The 17636-nt window shown below is 46.0% G+C and overlaps 1 protein-coding gene across 3 annotated transcripts in view; it reads right to left on the bottom strand.

Annotated features, from left to right (window-relative positions):
* DIS3L2 (DIS3 like 3'-5' exoribonuclease 2) overlaps positions 1 to 17636 on the bottom strand; it is a 391634-nt gene that overhangs the window by 25073 nt on the left and 348925 nt on the right. For 2 of the 3 annotated variants that reach the window (XM_036858529.1, XM_036858528.1), the window contains exon 14: positions 12971 to 13050. In XM_036858529.1, the coding sequence (XP_036714424.1) occupies positions 12971 to 13050 (80 nt within the window). Of the gene's footprint in view, positions 1 to 4124; positions 4219 to 12970; positions 13051 to 17636 lie in introns of those variants that run through there. The other variant, XM_036858530.1, reaches the window with a different exon arrangement.

Here is a 17636-nt window from a genome sequence, read left to right as displayed (position 1 = left end):
GTATTTTTTTGTGACCTTGTGGGTTACACATTCAATATTCTACCAGGGAATCAGGGAGTAGTAAGAACAGCCTGGGCTTTGGGTCCGACACAAAAAGACCCAGGCCACAGAGGCCTGAGATACTCTGAGGGAGGTTAGCCCATACAGGAAATGGGCCACAGGATTGCATGTTGGCTCTAAGCCTGAAGAAAGGTGCCCATGGCTGTCACCCCCTGTAGGGCATGTTCAGATACTTGAAGTAGCAAATGCCTCTGCCGTAAGCACCCTCTCTTGGGTAGCTGGAAGTCAGAGCCCAGGTCTGTTACAATCCCTGCTCAGCTGTATCAGCCACGTGATCCGCCTGTAAAACGGACAAGGCAAAGTCTTCCTCACAAGGTTAAAATAAGGAGTCACAGTCTTGTGATATTCCATTTGCCCACCTCTTAACGTACAAAACCCACCACTGTCACATTTCAAACTTAAAAGTACCTTCGAATTGAGAGATCAACTTGGGGAAAAGTAAAATCAAATGTATACAAAAGGGAATTTTAGTGTAAGTTTTCATAATTTAAAAGTGAGTTTGTGGTAAAAACCCTTTTCTCTGAGATCAAAAAGAAGACATGGACGCCTGCTATCATCACTTCCATTAAATACTGTATAGCACTATGAGGCAAGAAAAAGAAACAAATGGTGTGATACTGGAAAGGAAAAAGTAAAACTGGGTACAGAGAAAATCAGAAAAAATCTACAGATGAATTATTTGAATTTAATAAATTTAGCAAGGTCACTGGATACAGGGTCAATAAAAATAAACTGTCTTTCCATATATCAGCAACAAAGAGAAAAGGACATTTATAAATACCATTTTAAACAGTATCACAAATATTAAATACCTAGGAGTAAATCTAATGAGAGATAATCAAGAAGACCACTGCATAAAAATTTATGAAACGTTACTGAGAAAAATTAACGAAGACCTAAATAGTGGGATACACCACGTCTGTGGAGTAGAAGACAATCATAAAAGGGTTCATTTTTTCCCAACTTGATTTACAGATCCAAAGCAATCTCAGTGTAAATCCCAGCAAGTTTGTGTGCATGTGTGTGGCAACTGACAATCTGATTCTGAAATTTACATGGAAATGGAAAGGGCCAAGAATAGGCTAGGTGCCCTTTATTGAGGAGCAGCAAGGTGGAAAAGTCTAACTCTACTGAATATCAAGACTTATAATAAAGGTGCAATGATTAAGACAGTGTGGTACTGGCACAAGAAGAGAGACATGCAGATCAGTGAAACAGAATAGAGTGCAGATACAGATCCGTGCGGCTAGAGACCCTTCGTTTTGACAAAGGTGGCCCTGTGGAGCAGTAGGAGTGATGCTGGGTCGCTTAGATGTCCATACGGAAAAAAAATGAAACTGGCTGTACTATATTCAAAAATCATTTCTGAGTCGATTATGGTCTAAAATAGAAAAGGTAAAACAATAGAGCTTCCAGAAGATAATGTAGGGATATTCTGGTGGCTAATTGCCTATGTCCACTGGACGGGCCACAGAGTGCCCAGATTAAACATTATTTCTGAGTGTGTCTGTGAGGGTGTTTCTGGATGTCTGTGAGCACTTGAATTGGATAAAGTAGATTGCCCTCCCCAGTGTGGGAGGCCTGAATAGAACCAAAGGGTGAGGAGGGAGTTTTTCCTCTCACTGCTTGCCCTCTCGTCTTATCTTCTCCTCCCGGCAGACTGGGAGTTACCATTGACGTTCCTGGTTCTCAGGCCTTCAGACCGCAGACTGGGAGTTACCATTGACTTTCCTGGTTCTCCAGCTTACCAGACAGCAGATCATGGGACCTCTCAGCCTCCATAATCACATGAGCCAATCTCTCATAATAAATCTCCTTTTATATATATACAAATATAAATATATATATATATATATATATATATATCTCCTACTGGTTCTGTTTCTTGGAGAACTCTAATACCAAACATGTCTTCATGATGTTTATATAGTTTTCTTAAATGGGATATAAGAAGAATTAACCATACAGAAAAAAACTGATACACTGAACTACATTGAAATGAAGAATTTCTGTTCATTTAAACACCACCAAAGAGAGTAAAACGGCAAGCTACTGAGTAGAAGAAGATACCTGCAACATGTATAACCAACAAAGGACTCATACCCAGAATAGAGAGAACTGTAAGTCAACAAGAAAAACGGAAAACCTAGAAGAATAATGGGCACAAAATTTGAAAAGGTATTCTACTGAATGGCCAATAAATATATGAAATCTTATATGTTGCTGGCAGGAGTGTTAAACTGGTACAACCACTTAGGAAAATCATTTGGCAGTATCCACTGAAGTGGGTATTTTCTCTGAGTTAGTAATTTCACTCCTAGGTATATACTCAAAAGAGATATGTGCATGTGTGCACCAAAAGACATGTATAAGCAGAATTATTTATTACAACCTCAAATTGGAAACAAATGTTGACTGAATTAATGCAGATTGGATAAATTACAATATATTCATACAAAGGAAGACTTATAGCAATCAAAATGAATGAATTAGAACTATATGCAGCAACAAAGATGAATTCTCACAAACATAATGCTGAAAGAAGAAAGTCAGACACAAAAGAGAAGACACTGAATGATTCCGTTTATATGAAGTTCAAAGCCAGGCAAAACTGATCTATAGTGTTAGAAGTAATGATGGTGGATTCCTCTCTGGAGGAGAGAGGGGTATGCTGGAAGCTCCTGGGGTGTTGAAAATGTTTATTCTTGATCTGGGTGATAGTTACATGGGTGTGTTTGTTTGCTAATACTCTTTGAACTAGATGCACATGACTTGTGCACTTTTCTCTATGCATGTCATAGTTCAAAATAAGTTTACAAAGTGAGTTTATGTAAGAATCTATTCTCCAGTGTTGTGGACTACGGGAGAAAATAGTGGAGTGGATATAAGTCACACTACGCGCTGAGACATGGACCAGTGTGCATGATGTGTCTGCATCTGGCCTCTGCCCAGTATAATCTCCCCACTGCCGCTGGCTTCCACATTTCCTCACTCTGATCAGTTCTGCCCTTAGAATGCCAGCAGGAGCCGAGGGGCTAGCAATTTCTATCAGGGGCTGAGCACCCTGGCCCAGCAGCATAGGAAACCTCTGATGAGACAATTCAGTGCTTCACAGCATGACTTCAGGCTCCCCCCCCCCGCCCCCCCCCCCCCATTCTCCCAAGACGTAGGGAAAGAGTGCTGACTCAACACAGCTGAGTAAGAGCTCCCCTGCCCTGGCCACCTGTGGGCTGCATTACATTTGTGGGAGACTGGGTGACTGTAACCCAATGGTAATGTAAGCCACACAGAAGGCAGTCTCGCTGACCCAGGCCTTGCTGCCCTCCCTGCCCAGGACCCACAGGCAAGTTCAGCATCACTCTGTGTAGCTGTTCCAGGCCCCACCCCTGCCGTGTATCACGTGGCTGAGGCAGTATCCCCGGGAGAAGCCTGCTGGCTCTGCCTCTGGCTTACAGCTTGACCTGGGGCAGGGCACCACTAGGGGAACTGGCCTCCCTTTCTATAAGTGGGAGTGTTCATACTCCCCCGCTTCCCTTCCTATAGGGAAAACTCGGGTCAAATGAAACACTGCATTTTGGCACCCAGGATATCACTATTGCTGCTGCATGGAGTGAGGTGGTGGGAGGGAACAGGAGCCCCCCACCATCTCTCTGCACGGGGTGGAAGTGGAGAAGCACATCCCTCACTGATCACCGTCTTGATTCCAGCAGCTTAAGCAGGAGTCATGCCTGCATCACACCAAAGCCCGACACTAAAGGCTGCGGGGGGAAAACAGCGAGCTCCCACCTGCACCGCCAGCGGCCGACTCCAAGACGCCCACTGCGGCTGCCGGCTTGCTCCCATGAGGTCACTTCTGGCAACTTTCTCTGGCTGAGTTGCCTCCAATTTCCCTAAAACCCCTCCTCCTCCCCCTTGATTTCCAGCTCTCCTTTCTCCTAACCAAGGGCTTCACCAGGAACAAGGAAGGCATTCTTCATTCTAACCTGGCAGTGTCAGCGGGAGGTCTGGAGGTTCTCAGGTAACACCACTCCTTAGCCTGAGGAACTGGCATCAGGTCCAAGGTGCAGGCACAGAGTGTCATTTCCAAAGTACTGGGAACACTGGGAAGTGTTAGTGTTGGTTTGCAGTTGTCAGGGCTGCTGGGAAATATTCCATCTGCTTATTTAGGTGAAGGAAGAGGACAAGAACAAAGCAGAGGAGGAAACGAATTAAATGCAGGGCTTTATCCAGGAGCCCTGCTCTTTCTCCTGCCCGAGTGCAGTGGCCAAGAAAAGGCGCCTCTCAGCTCTCCCGCCACAGGAGCGTACACTGCCTGGTGGCCCAGCCGCAGCCCCTGACCCACCGCTGCATTGACACCAAGGCCACACTTCCCGAGGGCTGCTCCCAGCCGGTGACTAAGCACTCGAAGGACCTGCAGGATGTGAGGCTCCTCCAGCAGGTGACTTTGGTTCCAGGACTTCCCATCAGTCCGGCTGAACCTTCTTAAAACTGGGCTGCAGCCCAAGACTCTTCCTACCCAGTCCTCCTCCTACGCCCTCCTCCACAGGGGCTGAGCTTGTGTCAAGATCTGAAGACGCTCCTCCTGCTTTCTCCTCTTCTCTCCCCTTCTAATCCTGTCCTGGCATCTGCTTCTCAGCAGACCTGCTGTGTTAACACAGTGGTACTGGACTGGGTCTGAGAGAGAGGCAAAGAGATGGAGTTTGGGGCCTGGCTCGCTTACTACCCAGTGGGCAGAGACGACACTCTTCGGAGTCGAATGTGGGGCATGGAGAGTCCCTGGCACAAAGTAGTGGCCCAGCTGCTCAAAGACTCACCAGTGGTGACCTGGGAAAAAGCCTTTGCTCGACCGTGTCGATTCAAGCATTTGAGAGCCCGGGAGGTGCAGCGTCTACCAGGACCATGAAGTGAGGCACACGGTGCCCAGCAGGGGGACGGTGACAGGCTGAGGGCCCTCAACCAGCAGCTGCAGGCTAAGCCGGAGAGCCAGAGGGCCTCTTACAGAGGCAGCTTACAGAAAGGTGGCCCACACTCCCCGCGGAAGGCTAGCGACATCCTGTGCTGCAAGACATGCAGGGGGCCCACCCTGTATCCCTCACCTCATTTCTGGGGCTTCAAGGCCCGTAACTAGGTTTAAATGCCAGGGAAATGGGGCTGGGGATGTGCTGGGCCTGATAAGGCAGAAAGAGATTATATACCAAGGGTGGGAAGGATGAGCTAGCAGGATTTGAGGGCCTTCATCAAAGGGGCCAGGCAATGAGATGAGCAAGAATTCACTGATCTGGGCGTATTTAATTGGGATGTGGGATTCAGCACCCTTTCAAAGACCCTAGGGGACGGGGCAAACTCGCTGCTGGAGTGGTCCTTAGAGGCCTGCAGACAGTGACAGCTAAGGCTGAGTGAAGTGGAAGGGCGTGAGCTGCCCTGAAAGACAGCTGGGGAAGGAAGAAAGAGGCTGAGGGAAGGGGCCTGCTGGGTCCAGAAGACCTAGCAGAGGCCTATGGACTGTGGGAGGGCCCACAGGACACCCCCTTCACCAGGCTCACCAGAAGTGTGCTGGTGAGAGGAACACCAGCATTGCTAAGGAGATTGGTAGTGGCTCTTCTTCGCAGGCCACCAAGGACAGCAGAAGAGGCAGTCACAGAGCTGGGTGATGGAACCCAAGGCAGCTCAGGCCAGGGGTAACACAACAAGGGTCCCTCTGAACTACCAGGATTCTTCGTGCTGTGTACCCAGGGGTCAGCAGACGAGAGGAGGAGTCACATCGTGGAGGGGAGGGAATCTCCTGGTGCTGCCTTGCCCGACTGTGAACAGACACATGGACATATGTGTCAACCCCGTCCTGAGAAGGATATGACAACCAAGGGCCCAGAAAGTCCCCATGAAGTTTTGAGTCACACCACCAGCTAAGCTGCCAAGACCTGCTGACGTGCTGGCTGAAGGTGAGAAGAATTCTGAATGGGCAGCGGAGGAGGGGGAGGACCAGATGGGGCCCCAAGTGTCACTACAGTAATGGAGGTGGTAGTCTGTCCCATTAACATGTCCTTTCTAAGCTCTTCCTCAGGAACAGAGGCCACGGGAGCCACAGAGAAGTTGCTCCCCACACGAGTGGAGAAATGGATCTGTGCAGGGCAAGGGGTGGGCTGTGGCTGCCACAAGAAGCCCCGTCCAGGCAATCGGCCCTCTGGATCCCTGTGCCCAGGGGTGACTGGGCACGGCAGGGGTCCTGAGGCAGGCCCACCCCTGTGGGACCTGAGAACAGCACCGTGGGCTGACACTCTGCCTGCCCAGCCTCCTTTCCCCGTCCCTCTCCTTCACAGGGGCAGGCCAGAATGGGCTTTGGAATCTGCTAGAACTAGAGGAAAATTCAGGTTCTGCTCTTGACCATGGTGTGACCTAGGGCAGGTTAACCTCTCTGACTCTCAGCCTTGTTTTGTTTTTATTTTATTTAGTCTGTAAAACTGTGAAAATAATATAACCTCCTTGACTTTTTTTAAATCTGTAAAACTATAAAAATAAGATCTGTCTTGAATGGTTTGGAAACTAGAAATAACTTGGGTAAGCCCCTAGCCCAGTGCTGGTGAGTTGTGGGCATTCAGGAGGCGGTAGCTCCTATCACTATTATGCTACATGGATCAGAAACTCTACAGGTCGTGAACAAAGTATAGCCTTGCAATTATACTCAGCTTCTGCAAGTTTGCTTGGCATATTTAATGCTCTTTATAATTATTACTATGCCCTCCTATCAGGCAAAAAATGGTACGTAGTGATGTAAGTAACTGTAATTACTACTATATTTACAGAATTAAATCAAATGTTTGCAGTCTCTTTCTTCTATGTGTTAGTTCTTCAGAATGCATAAACCATCCAAGGAAACCGTTTTCCCTGATGTCATGCATAATTTAATCCTCATGATAATCCCACAAAAAATGAAAAGACAAAGGTTGGAAAGCCAAAGGCTGGGTAGCCAGGTTCCCTCTCTAAAAGGATTCAATTAGGTCTCCCAACCCCTGGGCTAGGCACCAGGGGTACTGAAATAAACAAAACAGGCCTTGACCTTAAAAGGACTCAGCGTAGAGGAAGCAGGAGACAAGTAAACCAGTGCCTGACGTGCACTGTGATGAGTGCTGAAGCTGAAGCGGAAGCGGACAGGTGAGGCAGAGGACCGCGGAGAAGGCACTCACGCCTCAGCCTTTCGTGATGGTTGTCAGGGGTTGGAATGGCTTCCCAGAAGAAGTAATACTTGGCTGAGAGTGGAAGGAGAAGTAGAGATTACCCAGATGGGTGTGAGCGGGTGGTGGGAAAGAGTGGTGTTCTAGAAACGGGGCATGGCATGGTCACACAGAGACACCTTGCATGCGGCAGACTCAAGATGGTCTGGCAGGATGGAATGTGGGGTACGCTAGAGCAGGTGAGCATCTAATCACAGAGCTGTCTTCTGGTGACGGGTGCCCAGTCCCTTCCTCTAGCCTACGAGCCCCTGAGGGCCACATGAGTGTTTATTCAGCTCTGCAGCCTCAGTGACTAGTTCTGTACTGGTACCCAGCAGAAACTCTCTGTATGCTTGTTGAATGAATGAGTAATCAGACTCACATTTTAAAAAGCTTATTTAGACTTCTGGTTCTGACAAGATGGTAAACTGAACTGATGTGGACCTCTTTCCCAACACAAACACATAGAAAAGATGGATAAGAGATACCAAAAGAATAATCTAAATATGTGACTGAGCATGAAAGAATGAAGGGAAAATTCCCAGTTACTTGAAATGAAAAGGAAACTAAGTCAAAGCCATAATCATTACCATAGCAAAGGACGGCTGGGAGTATGAGACCTTGATACAGTTATAGGAGTTAAGGTTTTCATGCCCACAGGAGGGAGAAGACCTGGCCGGGAACTGGAACTGAGAGCCCTGCAGAAAGCCAGGATCCAGGAAGGGCTGCTGGTCTTTGAACAGGGACCAGAAAGACCTTTCTCACGGCCCAGAGGAATGTCTGTATATGGCGCAGAGGGGAGGCACTCCTTTGTGGGACGGGATCCCAAGCCTGTACCGCATGTGTGTGTCGAGGCTGAATGCACACTACCCGGTTCTGGGAATCCTAAGCCAAGAGGTTAACACCAAACTGGCAAGACCTATGGAACTCCCAGGATCCTGGAAGAATAAAGGCAAAAGCGATGAAAGAATGCATCCACAAGCCGGGGCATATGGGACTCTCACAGTGAACACAATCCCTGCTTAAGACAATCTCCCGATAAAAAAGAACAAACCATGTGAAAAAATGAACCACCATAAAGGCAAGTCAATAGAGACTCATATGGGAGAACTGGTACCCTTAGAACTAGAAATAAGCGAACAATCAGAAAAAGGCTATACAATAAGTATAATCAAAATAACTGGAAGAGATGAAAGGAATAGAAATCATAGTGAAAAACTAGGACAGGAAAAAAAGAACAGTAAAAAAAAAAAAATAATGGGCTGATTTTAAAAAACTCCAAACAGAACTTCTAAAAATTAAAAATAAAAACTAAACACCCAAATCAGGAAGGGGTATCAAAGAGCAGATTATAAACAGCTATAAGGGGACTAGTAAACCGACAGACGGTTTATTAGTCTCCTTATAGCTCCTTATCTTTGAGGACGTGCCTCACAACGCAGCACTGGCAGAAAAGGAGGAGGAAAAAGAGAGGTGAAAGAATCAGATGGTAGGTTTCTAACAGGAGTTCCAAAAGAACAGATTAGGGAGAATAAAAAAGATAATAGATAATTTCAAAATGGGAAGAACTACACTGAGTCCTAAGCTACACAGATGAACAGTACAGATGAATCTACTCTTAGGCGTAATGTAGTAAAATGGCAGAACATCGAAGACAAAAATAATGTCGCAAAAGCAACCAGAATGAAGAGGCATGTAAAGCTCCCTCAGGCTGCAGAGAGGACAGGCTGGAGGTGAAAGGGCTAAAGGCAGGGAGGACATTTTGCACAGGAGTTCGGCCATCCTGGCGGTGAGGAGGAGGACGGTGGGGAGTACTGTGAACGAAGCTGTTTGTCTGTGCAGGGTGCCACCATCCATGGAGTTGCTCCCAAGTCAGAAGCAGTCACTGGCCTCCGTACTGTTCCCACGGCTCTCAACTCTTACCGCTGAAGCGCACCCTGGAGGGTGCTGCAGTGCCTTCTTCTGTTTACACAAACTCCTTGAGGTCACAGACCAGGCCCCATTTATCTTTGTCTCCCTAGTGCCTCGCACAATACATTGTATGGAGTAGGGGCTTAATAAATGTTGAAATGAATTCTCATGAATCACTTGTTCACACTTTTAGGCCTGTTCTTTGCTCTCTGAAGAGACCTCCAAGCCCTAATTTGAAAAACATGACTTTCAATCAGTTCTGGCTTCACTGGATTTAACATGCATATTAAAGGCTGGTGAAGTTTCTGCAACAGAGAAAAAGAAGGTGGTCCCCAGGTCCGTGGCTTGCGACTGGCAGTACCTGTCAGGGCGGGGGGGAGGCCGGAGACTCACACCTCTTAGATGCAGATTTGAGCAGTGTTTGGGAGGCTGGCGGAATAACTCAAGGAGAAGAGCTTTACTAATCTAACCTGAGGCACAGTAGGGCAGCTTCTTTCCCCTAATGCCCTCAGAGCTTTAAGAATGCTTACCTGAGAGCTGTGCCCTCCAGAGTCTAAGTCCCACCAGAGATGGACAAGTTCCAGGGCCTGTCCTCCCTGGAGCACAGAGGCTAAACGAGCTTCCTGATGGAGAAGAATGGGATGACATAGAGTCACAGATCGGGGCTACTAGGATATTCCAGGAAAGGAAGCTGACACGAGAGTCCAGGAAGTATAAAAGCAGAGTGCCTATTTTCAGGACTATTCCATTTAATAGGAAAAGGCCACTGGGGAGAACTAACCGAGAGCCACAGTACTTATTCAGAAAAACTTCTTTGCTGATGGACTGAATTTGGCAGGGATAGATACGAAAATGATTACAAATTATACTGCAGAGAACACCCAGATAAAAGCAGTAGTTTCAATAATTAAATGTACCAAACTAATATTCAGCTAATTTCTTCTATATGTAGAACCCCATCTCTCTGCTGCCGTTGCCTGCATGTTACTTGGCTGAGACAACATGGGCCCCTTAAGGGCCTGGGGTGGAATCTCCTCATTTCCTAAACACCAAGGTTGAGATTCAGGTAGTCGAGGGAATTGTCCCTAACAGTAAACAGAGGAACACAGGGCAGAGCGTGGGAGAGAGGAGAAAGTCACAGGCAAGCTCACGGGGCTCTCCATGCTTGACTTCACAGCTCACAGTGGGGAGAGGAGGCTGCCTTCAGACGGAGCGCGCACAGCTGAGGGCAGTCAGAGGAGAGTGCCCCAGCCTCTTACTACTCAAAACTCTGCCAGCTGCAGCCACAGTGCAGGGATGCGGCCCTGCTGGCACTGGGAAAACAGAAGCGAAGTCAGGATGATTTTTCTGAGACGATTTTTCAGGAGAGGCAATCAACGTTTACTGTGGGCATTCTATGTGCTAGGCCGGCGACAATGTCTTCCCATTCAATCCCCATGACAATCGTGCCAGAAAAGTTATCATTAGTCCCGTTGTTCTTAACAGATGAAGAAACCTGAGGCCCGGGGAGGTTAGAAAACTTGTCCACGGGTTGAGAATAAACCCCAAGACTGCCTCTAGCAAGAGAGAACGGTAGGGAGGGACCACTGAGGCATCTGATAGTCATACTTTCCGAGATCATGGCTCCTACCCAGTTTCCTACACAAAGGCTTTCTTTTACAGGTCTTTGGTCCAAAGCTTATCAATACTTACAACTCCTACATTCTCTCCTACATTGCTTATTCTGATAATACGCTAGGAGTTGGGAATTAGGCCAAGAAACAGAGCTAGGTTATTTTCTCCAATCAGTTTCAAAGACAACGTAAGCTGTTGTCACCGGACCTCTGAACTGCTCAGACATAAACTTAAAGCTGGTGCCCTTCTCGCACTGAACAAAAACTCTGCCAACCTTATTTCCAAAGAGCAGTCAGGCCAGAATTGGAGTATGTAAACACCCCTGAGTCTGACACCACGGTGTTTCTGCGGCCGCGATCTGTCGTGTGAGGGGCTGCCATCCGTGGCCATCCAGCAAGCGTCAGGGAGCTCAGGGCAGCGCTGGCAAGGAGGGCTGTGGCTTACAGTTCTCTCACCCCCTAACAACACTTGCCCCTGCCACCGAGGGACTCGCTCACCTGTCCCCGTCAGTCCTGACCCCAGAGAAGTCTAGCCCTACTTCTCTGCTGAACTAAGCATTATCAGAAGCTGAGATTGTATCTCTGACACAGTGGCCTAGAAATCCTGTAACTGCCTTCCAGAAACAGTGCCATCCAAGAGGAGGAATGATGGTGTTAAAGGATGCTTGGTCAACCTTTTCTGAATGATTAATTTGGTGGGAATTGAGGGTACACAATAGCTGACGATAGCATCCTCCTAAAGATAAATTACAAAGAGGAATAATGCCTTGAAAGTGATCTGAATGGAAATTTGGTCACGAAGGCACACAGTAACCCATCTTCCACCCATAACAGAGCATGAGCTCTTGAGGAAGACGTGAGTTTCTCTTCTGGAAGGTAATGTATGATTCCACTGGCCTGTGCCTATTTGATCATTCCACTGGATAAAATTAAACAGTTGGCTATTCAAACAATTAGTCCTTGAGTCCAGGTTGGGACTATTCTTGTCATCAATGAGGTTTCCAAAAGTAGCAACTTGGGACATCAATTGCCTTTCATCTATTTTCTTCCCCGAATTAATGTGATAATGCTGACGCTGCCTCACACAGCTGTGGCAAGTGACCTTGAACAAGTTACATACATTCCCTAGACCTAAGCTTCTGCAAGTACAACAATAATAAAAGAAAACTCTTCAGGTTACCATGAGAACTAAGTGGGATAACAAACGTAGTGTCCCTGGACTGTGCCTAACACCCAGGAGGAGCCCAAGGGGAGCTGCCCTCACCCTTCATCACCGTCCTTGTCATCATCAGGGCACACTCCCTTTACCTCACTCACCACCACTTTCACTGGCCCACAGACAAAAATACACCGTCAAGGAGGCAGTCTGTGATGAAGAGAAGAGGTGTATAAAACTACGCCAAGTGCCATCTTTCTAATAAGGCCACCAACTTAAACCCCTGTAAGTACCCAGAAATCCCCCAACTGTAAAATTCCCAAGGTAAGGGGGCGGAGAGGGATAAATTGGGAGATTGGGATTGACGTATACACACTACTATATATAAAATAGATAACTAATAAGGACCTGCTGTATAGCACAGGGAGCTCTACTCAGTACTCTGTAATGACCTGTATGGGAAAAGAATCTTAAAAAAGAGTGAATATATGTATATGTGTAACTGATTCACTTTACTGTACGCCTGAAAATAACACAACATTGTAAGTCAACTATACTCCAATAAAAATTATTTTAAAAATCTAAAAAACTTTTTTAAAGAAAGAAAGAAAGATTCACAAAGTGGCCTATCACAACAAACCTGTAAACACAGTATAGTCAGACCGAATGACAACAACAGCCACAGTCACACGGTGAACCCAGTTAGCAAGCGCATGATTGGAGATGGAGTGGGTAGCGCAGTATCTAGAGGAGCTGGAGCCTGGAAAGGAAGGTTTGCTTTGAAACAGACTTCTAATACATTACACCTGCTCCTACACAAGTATTCCAAGTCCTATATTGAAGGGCAAAAGAGATTTTACAGGAGAAATATTTTTGTGCCAGCTACTTTCTAGTACAGTCACAAAAAGTGTGATTCCCTTCCTGACAATCCCGTTGTCAGGGAAGCCCAGGGTAAGGAAGACTGTGGGTGCTACCTCTGCAGGACATGGTGAGCTGACACTCTTTCCCACAGAGTGACTTACTTGTTGCTGTCACGGTACTCGTAGATGTGACATCCTTGAGGCAATCCTGTCTCGTGGTCCAGAGTAAAAGCAAGCTTTAGCTGAATAAGGAGAGAAAAGAAAAACAAGTAAGTTTTAGGTAGCATGCTGTATTCATTCTGACAGCTGAAATGAAAAACAACAACAACAAGAAGACAAGCAAAATCACACTCCCTCAAGGTGATGTGTTATGGAGAACCCGGGTCTGCCCCCTCTGGGAAGAGCCTGCACCTTACAGGACACTGTTGTCAAGGAGGACAGTTACCAGGACTTGACTTCTTCAGTTAGCATGCAACCAATTTTTTTTTAATTAAGCACCTACTTTGTGCCAGACACTGAGCTAGCTGATGGGGAAAGAACAGTAAGCAGAGAGGATCTTATGGTCTAGTAGAGGAGACAGACATCAATCACATAATTATGCTGATGAATGGAAAAACTTTTTTTATATATATGAAACTTTGAAATAGGTTCTCTAAAGAAGGAAAAAACCTCCCATGTTTCTATAGAAGTAAATAACCTGACCTAGACTGGGAAAGTGGGAAGGAGGGGTTACCTAGACTGTGGAAAAGATGGATGGGGAGAGAAGAGGGTCCTCCTCAGCAGAGAACATAACATGTATAGAGCCCTCGGTGCAGGAGTTGCAGGAACTGAAGGATGTATGTGGGGAAATGGTGGGCAATGATGCTGGAGAGGAAGGCCAGGGCAGGGTACGTGGGACCTTCTCAGCCATGTTAGAGTTTTTGGCCTTTACTTTACTAGCAAAGGGAAGCCTGTGACATGTTTTAAGGAAGGGGTGGATGACATGACCAAAGTTAAGTTTTAGCAGGATCCCTCTGGCTACTGCATAGAGAAAAGACTGTACAGGAGAGGGCAGAAGTAGGAGCCCCGTGGGAGGCTACCGAGTAGTGCAGGTGAGCAGTGATGGGGGCTGGGACGAGAGGGCAGGTGGGCAAGATGGAGAGAAATGGACAATGTGAGATCTCAAGTAAATTTTTAGAAGTAGAATCGACAGAATACGCTGATGGATTTGGTGTTGGGGAGTGGTGAGGACAGAAAAGAAGAAATCAAGGATGGTTCAAGGTTTTGATTTAAACAACCAGGCAGGTGGTGGTTTCATTGCTGAGTGAGAAGACTGAATGCGGGGATGGGTAGAGAGTCCAAAGTCTGGTTTTGGACATGTTAACATTTTTTTGGCTGTGCCACGAGGCCATGTGGGATCTTCCCTGACCAGGGATCGAACCCGTGCCCCCTGCAATCCTGCAATGGGAGCACAGAGTCTTAATCACTGGACCGCCAGGGAAGTCCTGGACATGTTAACTTTGAGGCACTCATTAGCTTTTTCTGATTAGGGAAGATCAGGAACAAGGAATCTGGTAATAAACTCTGGATTCTGAGGGGAGTGCTCGGGAGTTGCTGGGAAGCCCGAGCTCAGTGAGTTGTGTGTGTCTTGCTAGAGCCCAGGTGGCTATGGCAGCTCTAACATTTCCAAATGCAGGGTCATTTACTAGATTTACAAATTCACTGGGTTTAAAAATCACCAGGGAGGGAATTCCCTGGCGGTCCAGTGGTTACGACTTGGTGCTTTCACTGTGGTGGCCCGGGTTCAATCCCTGGTTGGGGAACTAAGATCCTTCAAGCTGCAAGGCAAGGCCAAACAAACAAACTAACTAATAATAAGTTAAATTAAATTAAAAAATTAAAATCACCAGGGAAGTTTTAAATAAAATTAACTGCACATTAGGAGGATACATTGTTATAACTTTTTTTTTTTTTAACTGCAAGGCTGTTAACACAACTAATGATATGCATCATTAGATGCTGGATGATTTTTCTCTTCCTTAGAGGGAAACGAGCTTGTAGGAATGGCCTGTCCTCTCAATGACCCAGATGAAAATACAAAAACAGAAACAAGCCCTCCTTTACCATCATGGACCCAGGAACTTCAAGTCAAAGGCATGTTTTCCCCACAGAGCACTGCTTGGATCTTCCAAGCCCTCTTTCGGTAAAACAGAAAACAATTATTTTAAAATATCTGTTAATTACAACCCTTTTTTCTTTACTTCCCTCTTTGTAGTTAAGGTAAGGCCTATATTCATTTAGCCCATTTCAGACTGCACTGCTTAAAAATTTTCAAATCCTTCAACTCAGTGATTCAAGTTATGAATTTATGGCTTAGAAAAATTATTATAAACGTAGGAGGAAAAGTGGGTTTTTTTTTTTTTTTTTTTCAAAACTGTTTACCTCAGTATTATTTATTGGAAAGACTAAAAAACCAACAATAGCAAAATAGTTAAATAAACCATACTGTAGTCACATGCAGAATAGCACGCAGCCATTAAACTGTTTATGAAGAATTTTTATTAACCTGGGAAAATATCTGGATTAGATGAAAAGAAGCAGGATGCGTACTCAATTATATAAAAAAAAAACTACATTAAAAAAAGAACAAAGAATGCATAGAAGGCTGGAAGGAACGATATCAAAATGGCAACAGTGATTGCTTTACTTTCTTTGTATTTTCCAAAGTCTTTATGAGAAGCATGATGAGATATAAGCTGTTGTCCTTAGTCATGAAGGAATTATGGGAAACTTCATTCCTGGGGGATTCTCAAGGTCAAGAAACTATATATACACCAATTCAACAATAAGGTGAGTAAGCAGAGGAGGTGATGGGGATGGGGAGAGAGGAAATGGGGACAGAAGAACACTCATATTTATTGAAAGCCTACCAAGTAAGGGCTTTCCTTTATCCTGACCACAACCATTTGGTTTTTTGTTTGTTTTATTTTGTTTTTTTGTTTTTATGCTTTTGGGTTTTCTTGGGGCCGTGCCGCACAGCTTGTGGGATCTTAGTTCCCCAGCCAGGGGTCGAACCTGGGCCCTCAGCAGTGAAAGCACAGGGTACTAACTACTGTACTGCCAGAGAAGTCCCCCGTAACCACAGCCATGTGAATTCAGTATTACTATTTCCTTTTCACAGGTGAGGAACCTGAGTTGGAAAAAGGTGAAGCAATTTGTTCAAACCACAATTAGAACTGGAATTTCAACCAGAACCTATGTCCTTGCCACCTTACCAGAACTGTAGGACTTGGTGATGGCCTGGAGATAATAAACTCTGCAAGAGAGAGAAGAGCCAAAGACAATGTCTAAGGTTCTTTGCCTTGGAGAGCCAGGTAGATGCTTCCCGTGATAAGGAGGAAAAGTAGGGTCGGGAGTGCTGATTTTAAGGTGCCTAAGAGGTATCTTAGTGGAGATGACCAGTAGGCAGCTGTATAAACAATTCTGAATTTTATAAGCAAGACTGTAACCTGGAGGTACAAGTTTGGGAAACTTTGGATGGGAAGTCAGATGGCAACTGAAGCCACTGGAGTGGATGAGATGGTACCGAGAGAGTATGTTGAGTAAAAATGAGGTTTTCGATAGAACAGCTACATTCAAGAGCTGGACAATGGAGAGTGAGAAGGGGTAGCCACGGTGTTCTCAGTTATGATGTCACAGGAGCCAAGGCGGGAACATGTCTCAAGGAGGGAGCACTCAGCAGCATCAAATCCTTCTAAGAGGTCAAGTAAGAGAGGAACAAGCAGACAAACAAAGAATCCGTTGGATTTAGCAATGAGAACTCTCAGGAGAGTGGTGGAAGCAGAGATCAGGGTGCGATGGGTTGAAAAATGAGCAGAACGTGAGGAAATGGGGATCATGAGTGTTAACTCTTCCAGCAAATTAGAGAGTGGTAGGGAAGAGCCAAGATGAATGGAATGGAATGGGATTGGATAATAGGATGTGGGATTGAAGGAGAGTGGACTGTAAGATGACAGAGACTGGTTTAAATGCTGATAGAAGGAGGAACTATAGAGGGAGGGGTTGAAGACACAGGAGAGAGATAAGTGAGGAGTCGAGGTGTCTGAGATGACAGGAGGGGTTGGAATCCAACATGCAAGCGAAGACCCTTTCTCACTGCAGCAGTAGGGAAGGCGGGGTGGGGCTGAAGATCTATCTATGGATTTGGTGGGGGGGTATGCAGGCATGGTGGTGGTTTGGAATGTTCCAGCCTGATTATTGTTCTTTTCTAAGAATTAGGAGGCCAAATTATCTGCAAGGAATGGAGGGTTTGGTGAGGGAAGGAACGGCAGTTGGAGGAATATGATGAAAGTTTGAAATTGCTTCTTTGAAGAATAGGAGAAACAGCTGACCAGAGAAGAGCATAAGGATTGCCAGGGAGCATTAAGGGTCTAGCTGAGGCCACAGGATCTGAAGTTACCATAGCAACCATCTGCCCAGATGATTTTTTTTCTAACAACCTAGACGCTGGCATGAAGAAAGTTAGGTGGGTGCAGAGCTGAGCATTTGCCAGAAAGGTCTGAGGGAAGAATAGGTTTGAGGGATCAAGGGAGTAGAGGTATAATACTGGCAACAGATGGATCAGGGACTCTATGGGGAAACAGGCAGGAAATACAAATGGAAGGGACTGACTGGAAGAAAACAGAAGAGTCTGGGTGAAAGATGCCTTGTATGGAGCTAATATTTTTTGGGTACGTCCTCTGTCCTAGGCACCTTTCAAGTGTGACTTTATTTAATCCTCCCAACAACCCTGCGAGGTTGGCTCCTATCCTTACACTGCAGAGAAGTTTAAGTAAATTAGCAAGTAAGT

The sequence above is a fragment of the Balaenoptera musculus genome, chromosome 7 (assembly GCF_009873245.2).
Source record: "Balaenoptera musculus isolate JJ_BM4_2016_0621 chromosome 7, mBalMus1.pri.v3, whole genome shotgun sequence".
Classification (NCBI taxonomy): domain Eukaryota; kingdom Metazoa; phylum Chordata; class Mammalia; order Artiodactyla; family Balaenopteridae; genus Balaenoptera; species Balaenoptera musculus.
Note: the sequence above shows the minus strand (reverse complement) of the source record. Positions and strands in the feature narration are given on the sequence as shown.